A 13,515-nucleotide genomic window follows, 5' to 3' on the forward strand; every position below is an offset into this window, starting at 1 on the left:
AGAATGTCACAGCTGAAGACATGAACCTAGATGGTAGTGAAGTCAGGCAATTAGGATCCCTGTCCCCGGATGTGTTTATTGATAAGGGGATCGGAAAAAAGCAAAAAAATCTCAGCCTTTAGAGGTGACTTCTATCAAGTGTCAGGGAAAGATACCTTCACTGTTGTATTGGGTTTGCATGGCCTGGTGTTTGGTAGCTGGGGGCTACAGAGGTGGTTCCTGTGAGGAGCTGCTAGAAGTTTCCTCAGTGTCCAGCAGAACCTGTCCCTGGTGGCTCCAAAGATGGATGTGCCGCTGATCAAGGCTGGGCCAATTAGAAATGATGGTAACACTGCTGTGATAACATAGTTAAGAAAAAATCGAAACAAAAAGTGGTGATGCAGTTTTAATTTCAGCCAGAGAAGAGTGAGAATATGTGAGAAGAAAAACTATGCAGACACCAATATCAGCGGAGAAGGAGGGGGAGGAGATGCTCCAGGTGCCAGAGCTGAGATTCCTCTGCAAACCATGGTGAAACAGGCTTTCCACCTGCAGTCCATGGAGGAGAACCACACTGGAGCAGGTGGATACCTGGCTGTGACCCCATGGGAGACCTATGGAAAGAGAGGCCCTGTTCCCATGCTAGAGCAGCCCATCCTTGAATGACTGCACCCTGTGGAAGAGTGATCCATGCTGCAGCAGTTTGAGGGGTACTGTTGCCTGTAGGATGGATTCATGTTGCAGCAGTTTGCAGAGCTTTTATTTAGTGAGATGGACTCATGTCAGAGAAGTTCACAGAGAACTGTCTCCCATGGGAGGGACCCCATGGTGCAGCAGGGGAATAACTCCTCTCTCTGAGCAGCGGGAGAAGCCACAAGTGATGAACTGACCATAACCTCCATTTCCTGGCTCCCTGTGCTGCTGGGGTAGGAGGTAGAGCTGGGAAGGAGGGAGACATGGGGGTAAGGTGTTTTTAAGGTTTTCTTTTACTTCTCATTATCCTGCTCTGATTTTGTTAGCAATAAATTCACTTACTATCTATAAGTTGAGCCTGTTTTGCCCATGATGGTATTTGGTGAGGGATCTCTCCAGGTCTTTATCTCAACCCCTGAACTCTTTCTTAAATTTTCTGTCCTCTGTCCATCTGTGGAGGGGAGTGAGTGAGCAGCTTTGGTGGATGCCTGACATCCAGCCAGCAACAACCCTTGACAGCAGGGAAGCCCAAGACCCCTATGAGCAGCAAGGCCAGTGGAGCAGCATGGAGAAAGGTATCTGGTGCCTGAGAGAAATAGCTGAGATGGAGATAATTTTTTCAGATGATGAACAATTCCCTAAAAGTCCAGACTGCGTCCAGTGTACATCACAGATGTGGACAAAATTCATATGGCTCAGGTCGAGCATATATTCCTACTACTTAGCACCCCTGCAATGAAAGGAGAGAGAAGACACAGTGGGTACTTTGGCTACCAAACTGGAGATAAAGACACTATTGCCCTGTTTAAGGCCCACGTCTTGGCCATGGAAACAGAACCGGACAAGCATATCCAGAAATTGGAAGAGAAAAATTGAAGAGGGCCATCAGAAACTCAGAGAGTAGCTTAGGGAGGGAATGTTCCATGTCTCATCAGTACAGACCAGAGCTCCTGCTATTAGGAGCAGGCATCCCCCAGATGGGAAGAAAGAAGGTACACACCATGAGGTAATCTGTGGTTTTACCTGTATGACCATGGAGAAGACACAGAGATGGGATGGAAAACCCACCTCTGCCCTAGTAGCACAGTTACTGGAGTTGAGAGGAAGAACAACTGCCACAAGAAACTCGTCAAGGATAAATGCTTCTCTGCTCTCTCGTGGGCAAGCCCCTAGGTAGAATAGATGATGCTGTCTGATCCTCTGGAAGGGACTTCCAGTTCATACTTACAGGGAGGAAGCAACAAGCACTGTGAATAGAACTAGAGGGGCCCTGCCTCTGGCCAGGTAGAGGCAAGGGACAATCAGATCTATTGGACTGTGTGAATCTGATGGCCAGGCCATCAGATCCACAAGAATATAAGGCTCTAGTTGACACTGGTGCACAATGTGCCCTGATGTTCCATCAAGATATGTAGGGATGGAATCTATCCTTATTTCTGGGGTGACAGGGGGGATCCCAACACCTGACTGTACTGGAAGCTAAAGTGAGCCTGACTGGGCAAGAGTGGCAAAAACACGCCATTGTGACTGGCCCAGAGGCCCCATGCATCCTTGGCATAGATTACCTCAGGAGAGTGTATTTCAAAGACCTAAAATGGTACTGTTGGCATTTGGGGATAGCTGCTCTGGACACAGAAGAAACAAGACAGCTGAATACTTTGCCTGGTATCTCAGAGGGGCCTTCTGCTGTGGGACTGCTGAGGGTCAAAGAAGAACAGGTATTGATCACCACTGCAACAGTGCATTGTCGGCAACACCACACCAATTGAGACTCCATGATTTCCATCCATAAGATCATCTGTAAACTGGATAGTCAGGGAGTGGTCAGCAAGACTTGTTCACCCTTTAATAGTCCTATATGGCCAGTGCATAAGTCCAGTGGAGAGTGGAGGCTGACAGTGGACTATCATGGCCAGAATGATGTCACACCACTGAGTGCTGCTGTGCTGGACATGCTGGAACTTCAGTACGAACTGGAGGCCAAGACAGCAAAGTGGTGTTACCATTAACATTGCTAATGCGCTTTTCTCCATTCTTTTAGCAGCAGAATGCAGGCCACAGTTTGCTTTCCCCTGGAGGGCCATCCAGTACACCTGGAACTGACTGCCCCAGGAGTAGAAACACAGCCCAATCATCTGCCATGAAAAAGGGTGAGGCTCCAGAACACTTGCAGTACATTGATGGCATTACTATATGGGGAAACAGAGCAGAGGAAGTTTTTTGAGAAAGGAGAGAAGATAATCCAAATCCTCCTGACATTTGGTTTTGCCATAAAGCAAAGTAAGGTCAAGGGACCTGCCCAGGAAATTCAGTTCTTAGGAGTAAAATTGTCAAGATGAACATTGTTAGATTGCAGTGGATGTGATTAACAAAATAGCAGCTATGTCCCCACTGACCAGCAAGAAGGAAACAGGCTTTTTTAGGTACTGTGGGTTTTTGGAAGATGCACATCCCAGAGTAAAGTCAGATTTTAAGCCCTCTCTATCTTGTGACCCAGAAGAAAAAATATTTTAAATGAGGCCATGAATAACAAGAAGGTTTTGAACAGATTAAACAGCAGATTGTTCATGCAGTAGCCCTTGTGTCACAGGCATGTTTTATGAAAAATCCTTTCCTTAGAATTTTTTCTCCTGAGAAGCTGAGGCCTCAGGAACAAAATGTAAACAATAATTATCTGCTGCTGTGGAATGCAACAGGTGCATCTTTGATTGGTTTCATGTGGTTGTTTTCTAATGAATGGTCAATTATAGTCCAGCTGTATCGGACTGTCTGGTCACTCACAAGATTTTATTATCATTCCATTCTTTCTTTTCCTTGCAAGCCTTCTGATGAAATCTTTTCTTCTATTCGTTTAGTATAGTTTTACTATAATATATATATAATAAAAAAATAAATTAGCCTTCTGAAACATGGAGTCAGATCCTCATCTCTTCCCTCGTCCTGGGACCCCTGTGAACACCACCACTTGGGCCAGTCAGGACAAGACAGGATGTGAGGAACATGCTCTACACTGCAGATTGGAAGAATGGTCCTTCCTGGAGCCTCTGGCAAAAAATACCTGGGGACACTCGAGGATGACCTCTGGGATTCTGGACTTGGTGATGCAGAGGATCTGAGGCCAGCTACACCCCAACTGAGAAGGAGATCCTAGCAACTGATGAAGGTTTTCAAGATGCTTCAAAAGTGATTGGCACTGAAGCACAGTTCCTCCTGGCACTCTGACTGCCAGTGCTGGGCTGGATGTTCAAAGGGAAAGTCCCTTCCACGCATCATGCCACTGGTGCTTCATGGATTAAGTGGATCACTCTGATCACACAGCAAGCTCAGAAAGGAAATCCTAATTGCCCTGGGATCTTACAGATCACTGCAAACTGGCCTGAAGGAGAAAATTTTGGATTATCATCAGAAGAGGAGGAGGACGAGGTGAGAGGTGCTAAGGAGGCCCCAGCATATAATCAGCTACCCAAAAATGAAAAGCAATATGCTCTCTTCACTGATGGGTCCTGACATATTGCAGGGATATATCAAAAATGGAAAGCTGCTCTACACAGTCCCACACAATGAGTCACAGAAACTATTGAGGGACAAGGTGGATCATCAGGTTGCAGAGATGAAAGACATCCAGCTGGCTTTATATATGGCTGAAAGAGAGAGATGGCCAACAGTCTACTTCTACACTGACTCCTGGATAATAGCAAGCACCTTGTGGGGATGGGTGGACCAATGGAAGAAGGCCAATTGGCAGCACAGAGGAAAACCCATCTCGACTTCTGAATTGTGGCAAGAGATCGCTGCCTGGGTAGAGAAGTTGACTGTGAAAGTACATCATGTAGATGTACACGTACCGAAGAGTAGGGCTAAAAAGGAGCATCACAACAACAGACAGATTGACCAAGTTGCCAAGAATAAAGTGTCTCAGGTAGATCTGGGCTGGTAACATAAAGGTGAGTTATTTCTAGCTCAGTGGGCCCATGACTCCTCAGGTCATCGGGGAAGAGATGTAACACACAGATTGGCTCATTACCTGGTGGACTTAACCATGGACATCATCTCCCAGGTTATTCATAACTGTGAAATGTGCTGCAATCAAGCAGGCCAAGCAGATAAAGCCTCTGTGGTATGATGGTCAAAATATAAATATGGGGAGGCCTTTCAGATTCTTTACATCATACTCTTGCAAACCTGCCAAGGCAAGTGTTAAGTGCTTATCATGGTGGAAGCAATCACTGGATGCCTGGAGACGCACCCTGCGCCTCACGCCACTGCCTGGAACACCATCTTGGGACTTGAAAAGCAAGTCCTGTGGCTTCATGGCGCCCCAGAAATAATTGAGTCAAACAATTAGACTAATTTCAAAAACAACCTCATAGACACCTGGGCCAGAGAGCACGTTATTGAGTAGGTGTATCATATTCCCTATCATGCATCAGCCTCCAGGAAATTTCAACAGCAGAATGAACTATCAAAAACCACACTGAAAGCAATGGGTGGTGGGACCTTCAAACACTGGGATCTGCATTTGGCCAAGGCCACCTGGTTAGTTAACATCCGAGGTTCTACCAATCAAGGTGTCCCTGCTCAGTCAGGACCCTTATGTACCACAGAGAAAAAGTCCTTGTGGTGCAAATGAGAAATAAGAAAGACAGATTGGATTAGCCCTGCCTCAGGCAAAGACAAACTTATCGGTGGGACTGTTTTTGCTTAAGGATCTGGTTGCACTTGGTGGGTAATGCAGAGGAATGGGGAAGCACAATCCCTCAAGGGGATTTGATTTTTTTGTTAGAACTGTCTGTAATGTTGAATTATATATGTAATATTGGTTGTTGAATGACGCTCCCATTATATATCATAAATACTCTGGCCAATGAATTTGGACTACTCAAGTTACACTAGTCATGGACTAAAATTAACAAAATTCTTGGAGGAACTGTCATTGAGCACTTAAATAATAACTGTGTTTGTATATAGTTATTTGTATGTGTATGTGTATACATTTTAAAGCTATAAAATCTGGGCATGAGTTGCATGGTATAGAAAAAGGGGTGACAATGTCTTGGGTACAGAGACAAGGGGGTGGAGCTTTCAGTGCTGTTTATTCAATATTCAATACCATTTTGCATCATAACCATGGACATGTGTTGGGTTTTGACACTGGCTAGAAGCTAGAAGCCAGGCACCGACAAAAAACCATTCACTCATTCTCCTCTGCTATAGTTGAGCAGAGGAGGGGGAAAGAACAATCAAAGGGGCTCATGAGTTGATGTAAGGATTGGGAAGAAACACTCTAAGGGCAAAACTGGCTCAAAATTTGAAATCTTTAAAGAAAAATTTATTAACAGAATTAAAAGAGGAAAATGTGAACTAAAATAAACTTTTAGAACACCTTTCCCCTCCTCTCCAGCCCTTCTTTCCTTTCTACTGACAATGAAAGGAGACAAAACATGGGGTTTTTAGTCAGTTTGTCACTTCTAAAAAATCTTTTTTCAGTTTGCTTAGGGAGAGGAGTCTCTTTTCCTATGCCGTGGGGTCTTTTCCATGGGAGACAGTTTGCTGCGAACTTTTCCAGCATGGTTCTAATTTTCACAAGTAGCAGTCCCGCCTGACCTGCTGCAATGAGAGTCCCTTCCACAGGCAAACAGTCTTCCCACAACTGTTTTCAGGAGTCATTAGTTCATGGGGTGTAGTCTTTTAAGGATGAGCTGTTCTAGTCTGGAAGCTAGGGTCCTCTTTATCTCAGAAAGCAAGGGTCTTCTCTCCCTGTTCAAGTTTCTCACCATATTACAGCTTTTCAGCATCCATTCCCTCCAGTGTGAGCACTCTTTTTCACAGGCTGCACGTGAACTCTGCATCCCCCCCATACACTTCATGAATTACAGGGAAACTGTTGTGTTATAGTCCTCACCACAGCTTGCAGAAGGATTTCATCTCCAATGCCCAGAGCACCTCCTCCTCTGTCTCCCTCCTTTGCACCAACCTTAGTGTCATCATGTTGCTCTCCTCACCTGTCTTCACCTTTTCTTTGACTCAGTGTTTTGCGGAGAAAAGAAGAAACCTCACAACTTTTATAAAGTTGTAAAGCTCGGTATACGGAAAATTCTCCTCAAAAGGCATGCGTACCCCTGAGGATCTCAGACCTCCTTTTATCCCCCTTCCAAATGCATATGCATACAGTTTCACAATAGGTTCATACATATTCATTCTGCGTGACATTTATCGCCAGTTCTTTATCAAAGGAATTCCTAGGTCGGGGGCAAATTGACCTCGTGGTCTTTTCTGTTTTTCTTTCTCTGTCTCCTTGCTGTCTCGGCATGCTAGTTTTTCCTTCAGCTGTGGCCTCACAGACTTTTCACCTCTGCTAGACACTTCACCTAATTCAGAATGGATCTCTACTCTGTCTCATCAGGAGAGAATTGGTGTTTGTAGGTTCGTTTGTTCTCAAGTTCTATCAATTGAAAAGTTTTTATAGAATTCTGCAGTGCTGAAAGGTTGATCCCATCTGGGCTCTGTGTTGGGGAGCTACTTGCCATGCCCTTTGCTGCTGGCTATGTAGTCCCTGCCAGAACCGAGCAGGTGGTGTCAGCTGCCATTTAGGGCTTCTGTTCATGCAGGGCATCGAGAAGGAGAAGCTATTGTCACTGCCCCTGCTCTTCTGTCCACAGCACAGCTGGTTAAAAGTAGCTAAGCAAGTAAAGTTCATTGCGAGCCATGCTGTGCCACCCCAACTGCACCACCCCAGCTGTGCCACCACTCCCAGCTCTGAGATGACTGTGTGCCTGCTCCTGGCCCTGGCCACCCCCAGTGCCAGCCACAAGGCTGCTCTCAGTGCTAGGAGGGCACCGGCACCTACCCACCCCTCTGAGGAAGAAAGAGAGCTTCCCAGGGCTTTTTTCTTTCTTAAATATGCTATCACAGAGGCATTCCCAACTTCTCTAATTGGGTCAGCCAATATGTCCATCATCAGCGCCTTCAGGTCTTGGCTCTGCTGGGCATAGTAGAAGTTTCTAGGAGTTTGTCTCTCAGAGGCAGCTTCTGTGGCTTCCTCCACCTCCACTAAAAGCCAGGTTGTGTTAAACTAACACAGCGTGCTTTTGGCAGGGGAAATGCCATGGCCAGAAATGGAAAGGGGGCCATTTTTGTTTGGCTCACTCCAGCTAAAGGACCTGCAGATCCCAGCACCCCATGCCCCACCATTTCCCCCTATTTCCCATCCCTCCAGGATGTTTTTGCAGAACAAGGGGCTGAGGAGAGACATCGGCGCCACTCTGGGGGATGGTGCTGAAATGACAGCTCTGTTATGCAGCTGAGACCAGTGGAGCCAGGGCTGCACAGTTTCAGTTCACCATGGGACCAGTTCTTCCCCCCCCTTCAGGGTAGCAAAGTGACCTGGAGCAAGGGCACTGATTTCAACTGAGTCCGGCCAAGCCAAGAGGGAGTCCAGCTGAGACAAAAAGGAGCCCAGTGAGGTGGTAAGAAGAGGCAGTAAGGTTGCAGAACCAATCTCCTCACACACCCCCAGTGGTAGTGGCAGTGCAGGAACCTGGTGTCAAAGTGAACTCAGCAGGGAGAGATACTCACTGCCACCGCCACTGCCACTGCTGCAGTGCCAGAGCAGGAAACCCTCCACTGCAAATCTGGAGCTGTTCCAGGCAGCACCAGCACCTCCCATCCCCCATTGGAATTGCTCCGTAAGTCCCTGCCATCTTTTCTTTGTTCCAGAGAGGCCACATGATATTGTTGACTTTTTCTGAGTGTGGAAATGAAACTGGAGATAATTTTAGTAAGGAGATAATATAAGAGCAGGTCTTTATTTGAAGGCCTTCAGGGGCAGTTATGAAAAGATGTGCACAAAAGCCCACCTCCACAGGGGTGAGTACATTTTTATAGGTTTTAGGAAATTAGCATAATTGATAAAAAGCAACAGTTAGGAGGACAAGTGGTGATGCAATTTCCCCCCAGATCAAGCCCCTTCTCTGGAGTCCCTCGTCTTCACCACTAGCTGTACTTAGACCATGAAAATGTATCTTGAAGAGTTGTTCTCAACCTTGATTCCCAGGAAGAACCAAGAAAGCATAGGGGCCTTGTACCCCTGGGGCTTGGAGCTCTGGAATTTGTTTTGTCTTTCTGCCTAGGGAAAGGTCATGGAAAAATACTGGGAAAACTAGCCATTAATACAATAGACTACAGAGCTACAAATATATGTGCAAAGAATACCAAAAACGTATAAAAGAAGAAAAGGCAAACCCCAAAACATCATCAACACCTTGCTTTTGTTGGTTAAACCACTCTTGTACAATTTTCTTTTTTATTGTTTTGTTTATTGCTATTTTATTTAATAAAAATGTGTCTCTAACCTTTTTTAACCTCTTGTAGTTTCATTTTTTGGTATTTTTCTTCCCTCCACTGTCATGAGGGAGGGAAGGGGGAAAGGGCTCACTCAATCTTAAACTTTTCATCACTGTAAAACCGTTACATCCTCTCATTTTGAAGACATGCCTACTCAAGCTAGATATGCATAATATATTCACCTCCTCTCAAATTTCCTGCTTCACTACTGATTCTTCCCTTGTGTAATACAGATGAGTGAGTGGTTCCCAAGGAGTAGGTAGTGTCATCTGCTTCAAGACTGCCCATTATTCCCCAGGTTACTGCTAAAGAGACAGTAGAAGTAATTGTCTTTTTTTGTTCCCTAAAACAACATTTTTAAAAATAAAAATTCTCTTTTTCAATTTAAATCTTATTTTTAATTGATTTTTAAAATAATGTATTTACTGTAAAAGAAATAATTTGGTCTGGTTTGTGTTTTCTATGCAACTATTATTTAATATGTCCAAACAAAGCTTCACTAATTGGGGTTAAGAACCTTCTTAGTGTTTAGAGAGGACAGACTGAGGAACTGGATATCATTGAGGAACTGTAATTAAAAAAACACTGCTGTATATGGGACTTGAGAAAAACAGAAGGTTTTCTTACAAGTCTTTGCAATAATGTTAGAGCAGATGTGTGAAGCAGCATGGCCAGAAACTGATGGGTTTATTGTTCTTTATTTCATTGACTGGCTTCCCCTATCTAAAAAAAAAAAAAAAAAATTCCTCAGTGTGTGATGTTTATGTCCAGCCTACAGGCTTTATTTTTCACAGTATCATTGAGTTTGATTTATTTGCATTAGATGGTCTTGTTTCTTTATTTTACAGGAGTTTAGGCAGTCTAACTCAGCATTGTCATAAAAGAACAGCTGGAAATCCTAATTACATTGAATGCTCTTGATGCAACAATCAGACTTGGTTCACATTTGTGTGATAACACTATCACTGGAGCTACTGAGACTGGAGAAATCCAGCGGTCATCTTGTATTGGGTGATAAACAGAAAGTTGGATAACTTAATCTAAAAAGATTTTCCATTTGCAGTGTTTCAGTCTTTTTTTTTTTTTGTTCACTTGGGAAATTCCTTTTTCAGCTGATTTCTGAGTTATGTAAGTTGTTAAACATTGGCTGTATTTGCATTTTCCCCATCTATAGGTCATTTGGATCCAGACTTCCTTGCAGGTGACAAAATATCTTTAAGTAATGCCCAGATCAATAAAGAAATTAATATCGCCTCTTCTGATAGTGAAGTAGAGATTGTTGGAGTTCAGGAACATGCCAGGTATGAATTAGTTTTTCTTGTTCTAATATTTATTTCATTTTATCAGAATATCTGTATTGCCAAAATTAATAAAGAAAAAAAATGCTGACTTCCACTGCTTTAGTTATCCATCCATAACTGATGTCCAAAAGGTAGCAAATCACAGAATCACAGAATCACAGAAATTCTAGGCTGGAAGAGACCTGTAAGATCATCGAGTCCAACCCATGTTCTAACCCCTCAACTAGATCATGGCACCAAATGTTGCACTTGTTTTTTCTGTTCCACTGGTCATGGTGATATCAGAATTTATTTTTCTTTAGAACACTACCAACTTGATAAGTATTCATATTAAGCTTGTGATTTGATATCAAACATTAACAGGCTAAAGATATGTACTATTAAAGTACCAAATATTGAGATACCAAATGTATAGACATCAGGACTTCAGATTTTAAAGGCATAGTGTGAATATGCAAATAATGAAACTAAAATATTTATATAGGTTCTTGTTTCCTTTCAAAATATTAGCTTTAAGCATTTAATCAGCTTCCACTTTAATTAATCAGTAGTTGTAAAAATGCTAATAACTTTTCAATAGCTTATATCTTAAGATAACCCCTTTAGATTGAAAATCATATGTTCATGATTCTTGGTTTTATTTCAGGATACAAGAGAGTTCAAATCCCCAAAGTAAAGGAGGGTGCAAAAACCAGAGGTTTCAAGCTCAGATAGAAAGCTGTCCAGCTGTGCTTCAGGTGTTATTCTTACTAGGCATTTTTTTAATGTTACTCTTCATCTTTAATCTATGATCTTCCTTTGCCTTAAGATATCACGAAGCAGTTGAACAAGACTGGCATTTGCATATAGTATGGAGTGTCAATTTGGTGGAATAAAAGCAAGTTAAAACACTATATGGACAAGGTCTCTCTAAAACTAGTCTGCTGCCTGGTGGATGTGGTGGATGCTTGGAGTCAGAAAAGGCATGTGAGGGACAAAGCAGAGCTCTTCTTTGTTGTCCCTTCACCACATCTTTCTTGGTGAAAGGAAGAAGGAAGGTGTGTAGGACTTAGTTTCCCAGGCAGGAAGCTGTCTTTGCTTTTAGAATAATGAAAGTCCTTGAGTGGCTAACTCTTTTGGAAGATACTAATTCCTTAGGAAGTAGCTGTCCTGACTGTTTATCCAGCAGCCCAGGGCTTGGAGTATCTTTGTGCCAATAATAAGCAGTGTGGACTTGTCCTCCAATACTAGTTTGTGTAAATCTGTCTAGCACTATGCATGCACAACCCTTCTGTTTGAGGTCCCCTATTCAAAAACTTTTCATGCCGCTTCCCTCAATAATATTTACTGTTTACAAGAAGGGAAATGTGAAGTAAATGCAGAACTGCCATTTAAAATCAGTTTTAGTCGATATGGACTGAAATAATTTCAACAAAGGCAGACTTAAAGCACACTTCTGTGCTTTCCTTTGTTCATGTAACCATCTATCATCTCCCACAGACTAGTTTTTACTGCCTCTGTTAAATACTCATGTGCTTCAGTTGTTCAAATCCTATTTAGAATTGTATTTCTCTTGCAGGTCTAGGCTTGCAGTTATGAAATATTGGTGGGCTTCTTTCAGGGTTGTCTTTTTGGAAAAGGTTTAGGTTTTTGATCAGTATTTTTACATGCTTAGCATGGTGTTTGGATTCTGTTCTCTTGCTCACACTGTTTTTTATCATGCTCCATATTCCATGTCATTATTGGACTGGTGTGAGTCATGACACCCTGTAGTTTATCCATCATTTGTAGTTTTTCAGATTATTAACGTATTGGTGCAGTTTTTCATCATTAGAATATTACTTGGCATCTACTTAAGACACAAAGACTATTTTTTTTTAGTTTGTTTAATTTTTTTCCAGTTATGCTTAAAAATATTTCTTCTTAAAAGAAAGAAATCAGATACATTTGTTAGAGTTCCGGTCTCTTATTGCTAATTCCTTGTAGATACATACTTTAAGTATGTATTTTTAACACCGAAGAAGTAATGAAAAAGTCATTTTAAACATCGAAACATCACATCCAAAAGTAAATAGTATATCTGAGAAGGCAATGAGACATTTATATTCAGAGAAGTTACAGCTCAGAGAATGAGATTTTTCATTCTATTTAATGAAATTATAACAAGAACCAAGAGAGATGAGCATAACCTAAGTAGTGCTGGAGAAAATTAATTGCATTACCTCAAAAAAAAAAAAATTTAAAAATGCCTAGTATATTTGAGCAACGCATAAAATTTAGGTTCCTGAAATACAGTACATGCACATTCACAAAAAAATGGGAAAAGCTTACCCCAGCAGCCAAAACGCCTCCTACTTATGTGTGCAGCCACCATCAGTGCTTGTAAGAGGCAAACCAATTTTTGGAGCACCAGACAGCAAGTTTTCCTAGTGTTTGTTTAAGACTTACAGGTGGAAATTATCATCTTAAATGCTCCAGTAAATTCTTGTCATCACTTTATCATATAACAAAATTGGCCTTTCATTGTGTTGTGTTTTTTTACTAATTATTATTATCTTGTACTTCAATCATAACATATCTACTATGAATGTAATAAGTAAAAATACTGTGCAAATAAGTAGACATGTACCTTGCTTCAGCAAGGCACTTGAGTGTGTGTTTATCTTTAGATACATTATTTAGTCTCATTGACTATAATCACTGAAAGATTCATTGTTTTGCTGAAGTTGGGCTGTACTGTTATCAGTGAGCATTTCTCAGCATTATTGTAATTTTAGTTAAGAAGACCAAAATAAATATCAGATGCAATGACTGTAATCATGGAATTGACAAGCTTTCTTTTTTAAATATTGTAATTAAAGTATCATTGCCTCCTTATTTTAACATGGGTTTGACTTCATATAGAAAGATAGCTTTTCTTTGTCACATTCAACCTCACTTAAAATTTTTCTCTTTTTAAGTGCAGCAGGTAAAAGTGCTATCAAGAAACTATGCTTCTCAATAGTGCATGGTATTACACATAATAGGGCAGACTTCTTCAAGATCCTTGGAATCCGTGCACATATTTTGTAAGGAATATCACTTTATACCCACTGGCAGAATTCAGTTCTTAAAAATAATTTTATCACCACCACCAAGTTTAAATTTAGTCTCAGCTTTGTTTACTGGGTCTTTAAGATGTGATGGACTCTACAAATGGAAAATCCATGAGGACATTTTA

The 13,515-nt window shown here is 42.0% G+C and overlaps 1 protein-coding gene across 4 annotated transcripts in view; it reads left to right on the plus strand.

The window, feature by feature from the left end:
• LOC141725190 (protein ARK2N-like) overlaps positions 1-13,515 on the plus strand; it is a 109,487-nt gene that overhangs the window by 85,239 nt on the left and 10,733 nt on the right. For all 4 annotated transcript variants that reach the window (XM_074532063.1, XM_074532062.1, XM_074532065.1 and 1 more), the window contains one exon: positions 10,190-10,316. In XM_074532063.1, coding sequence (XP_074388164.1) covers positions 10,190-10,316 — 127 coding nt within the window. The remainder of the gene's footprint in view (positions 1-10,189; positions 10,317-13,515) is intronic.

Source organism: Zonotrichia albicollis, chromosome W (genome assembly GCF_047830755.1).
Source record: "Zonotrichia albicollis isolate bZonAlb1 chromosome W, bZonAlb1.hap1, whole genome shotgun sequence".
Classification (NCBI taxonomy): domain Eukaryota; kingdom Metazoa; phylum Chordata; class Aves; order Passeriformes; family Passerellidae; genus Zonotrichia; species Zonotrichia albicollis.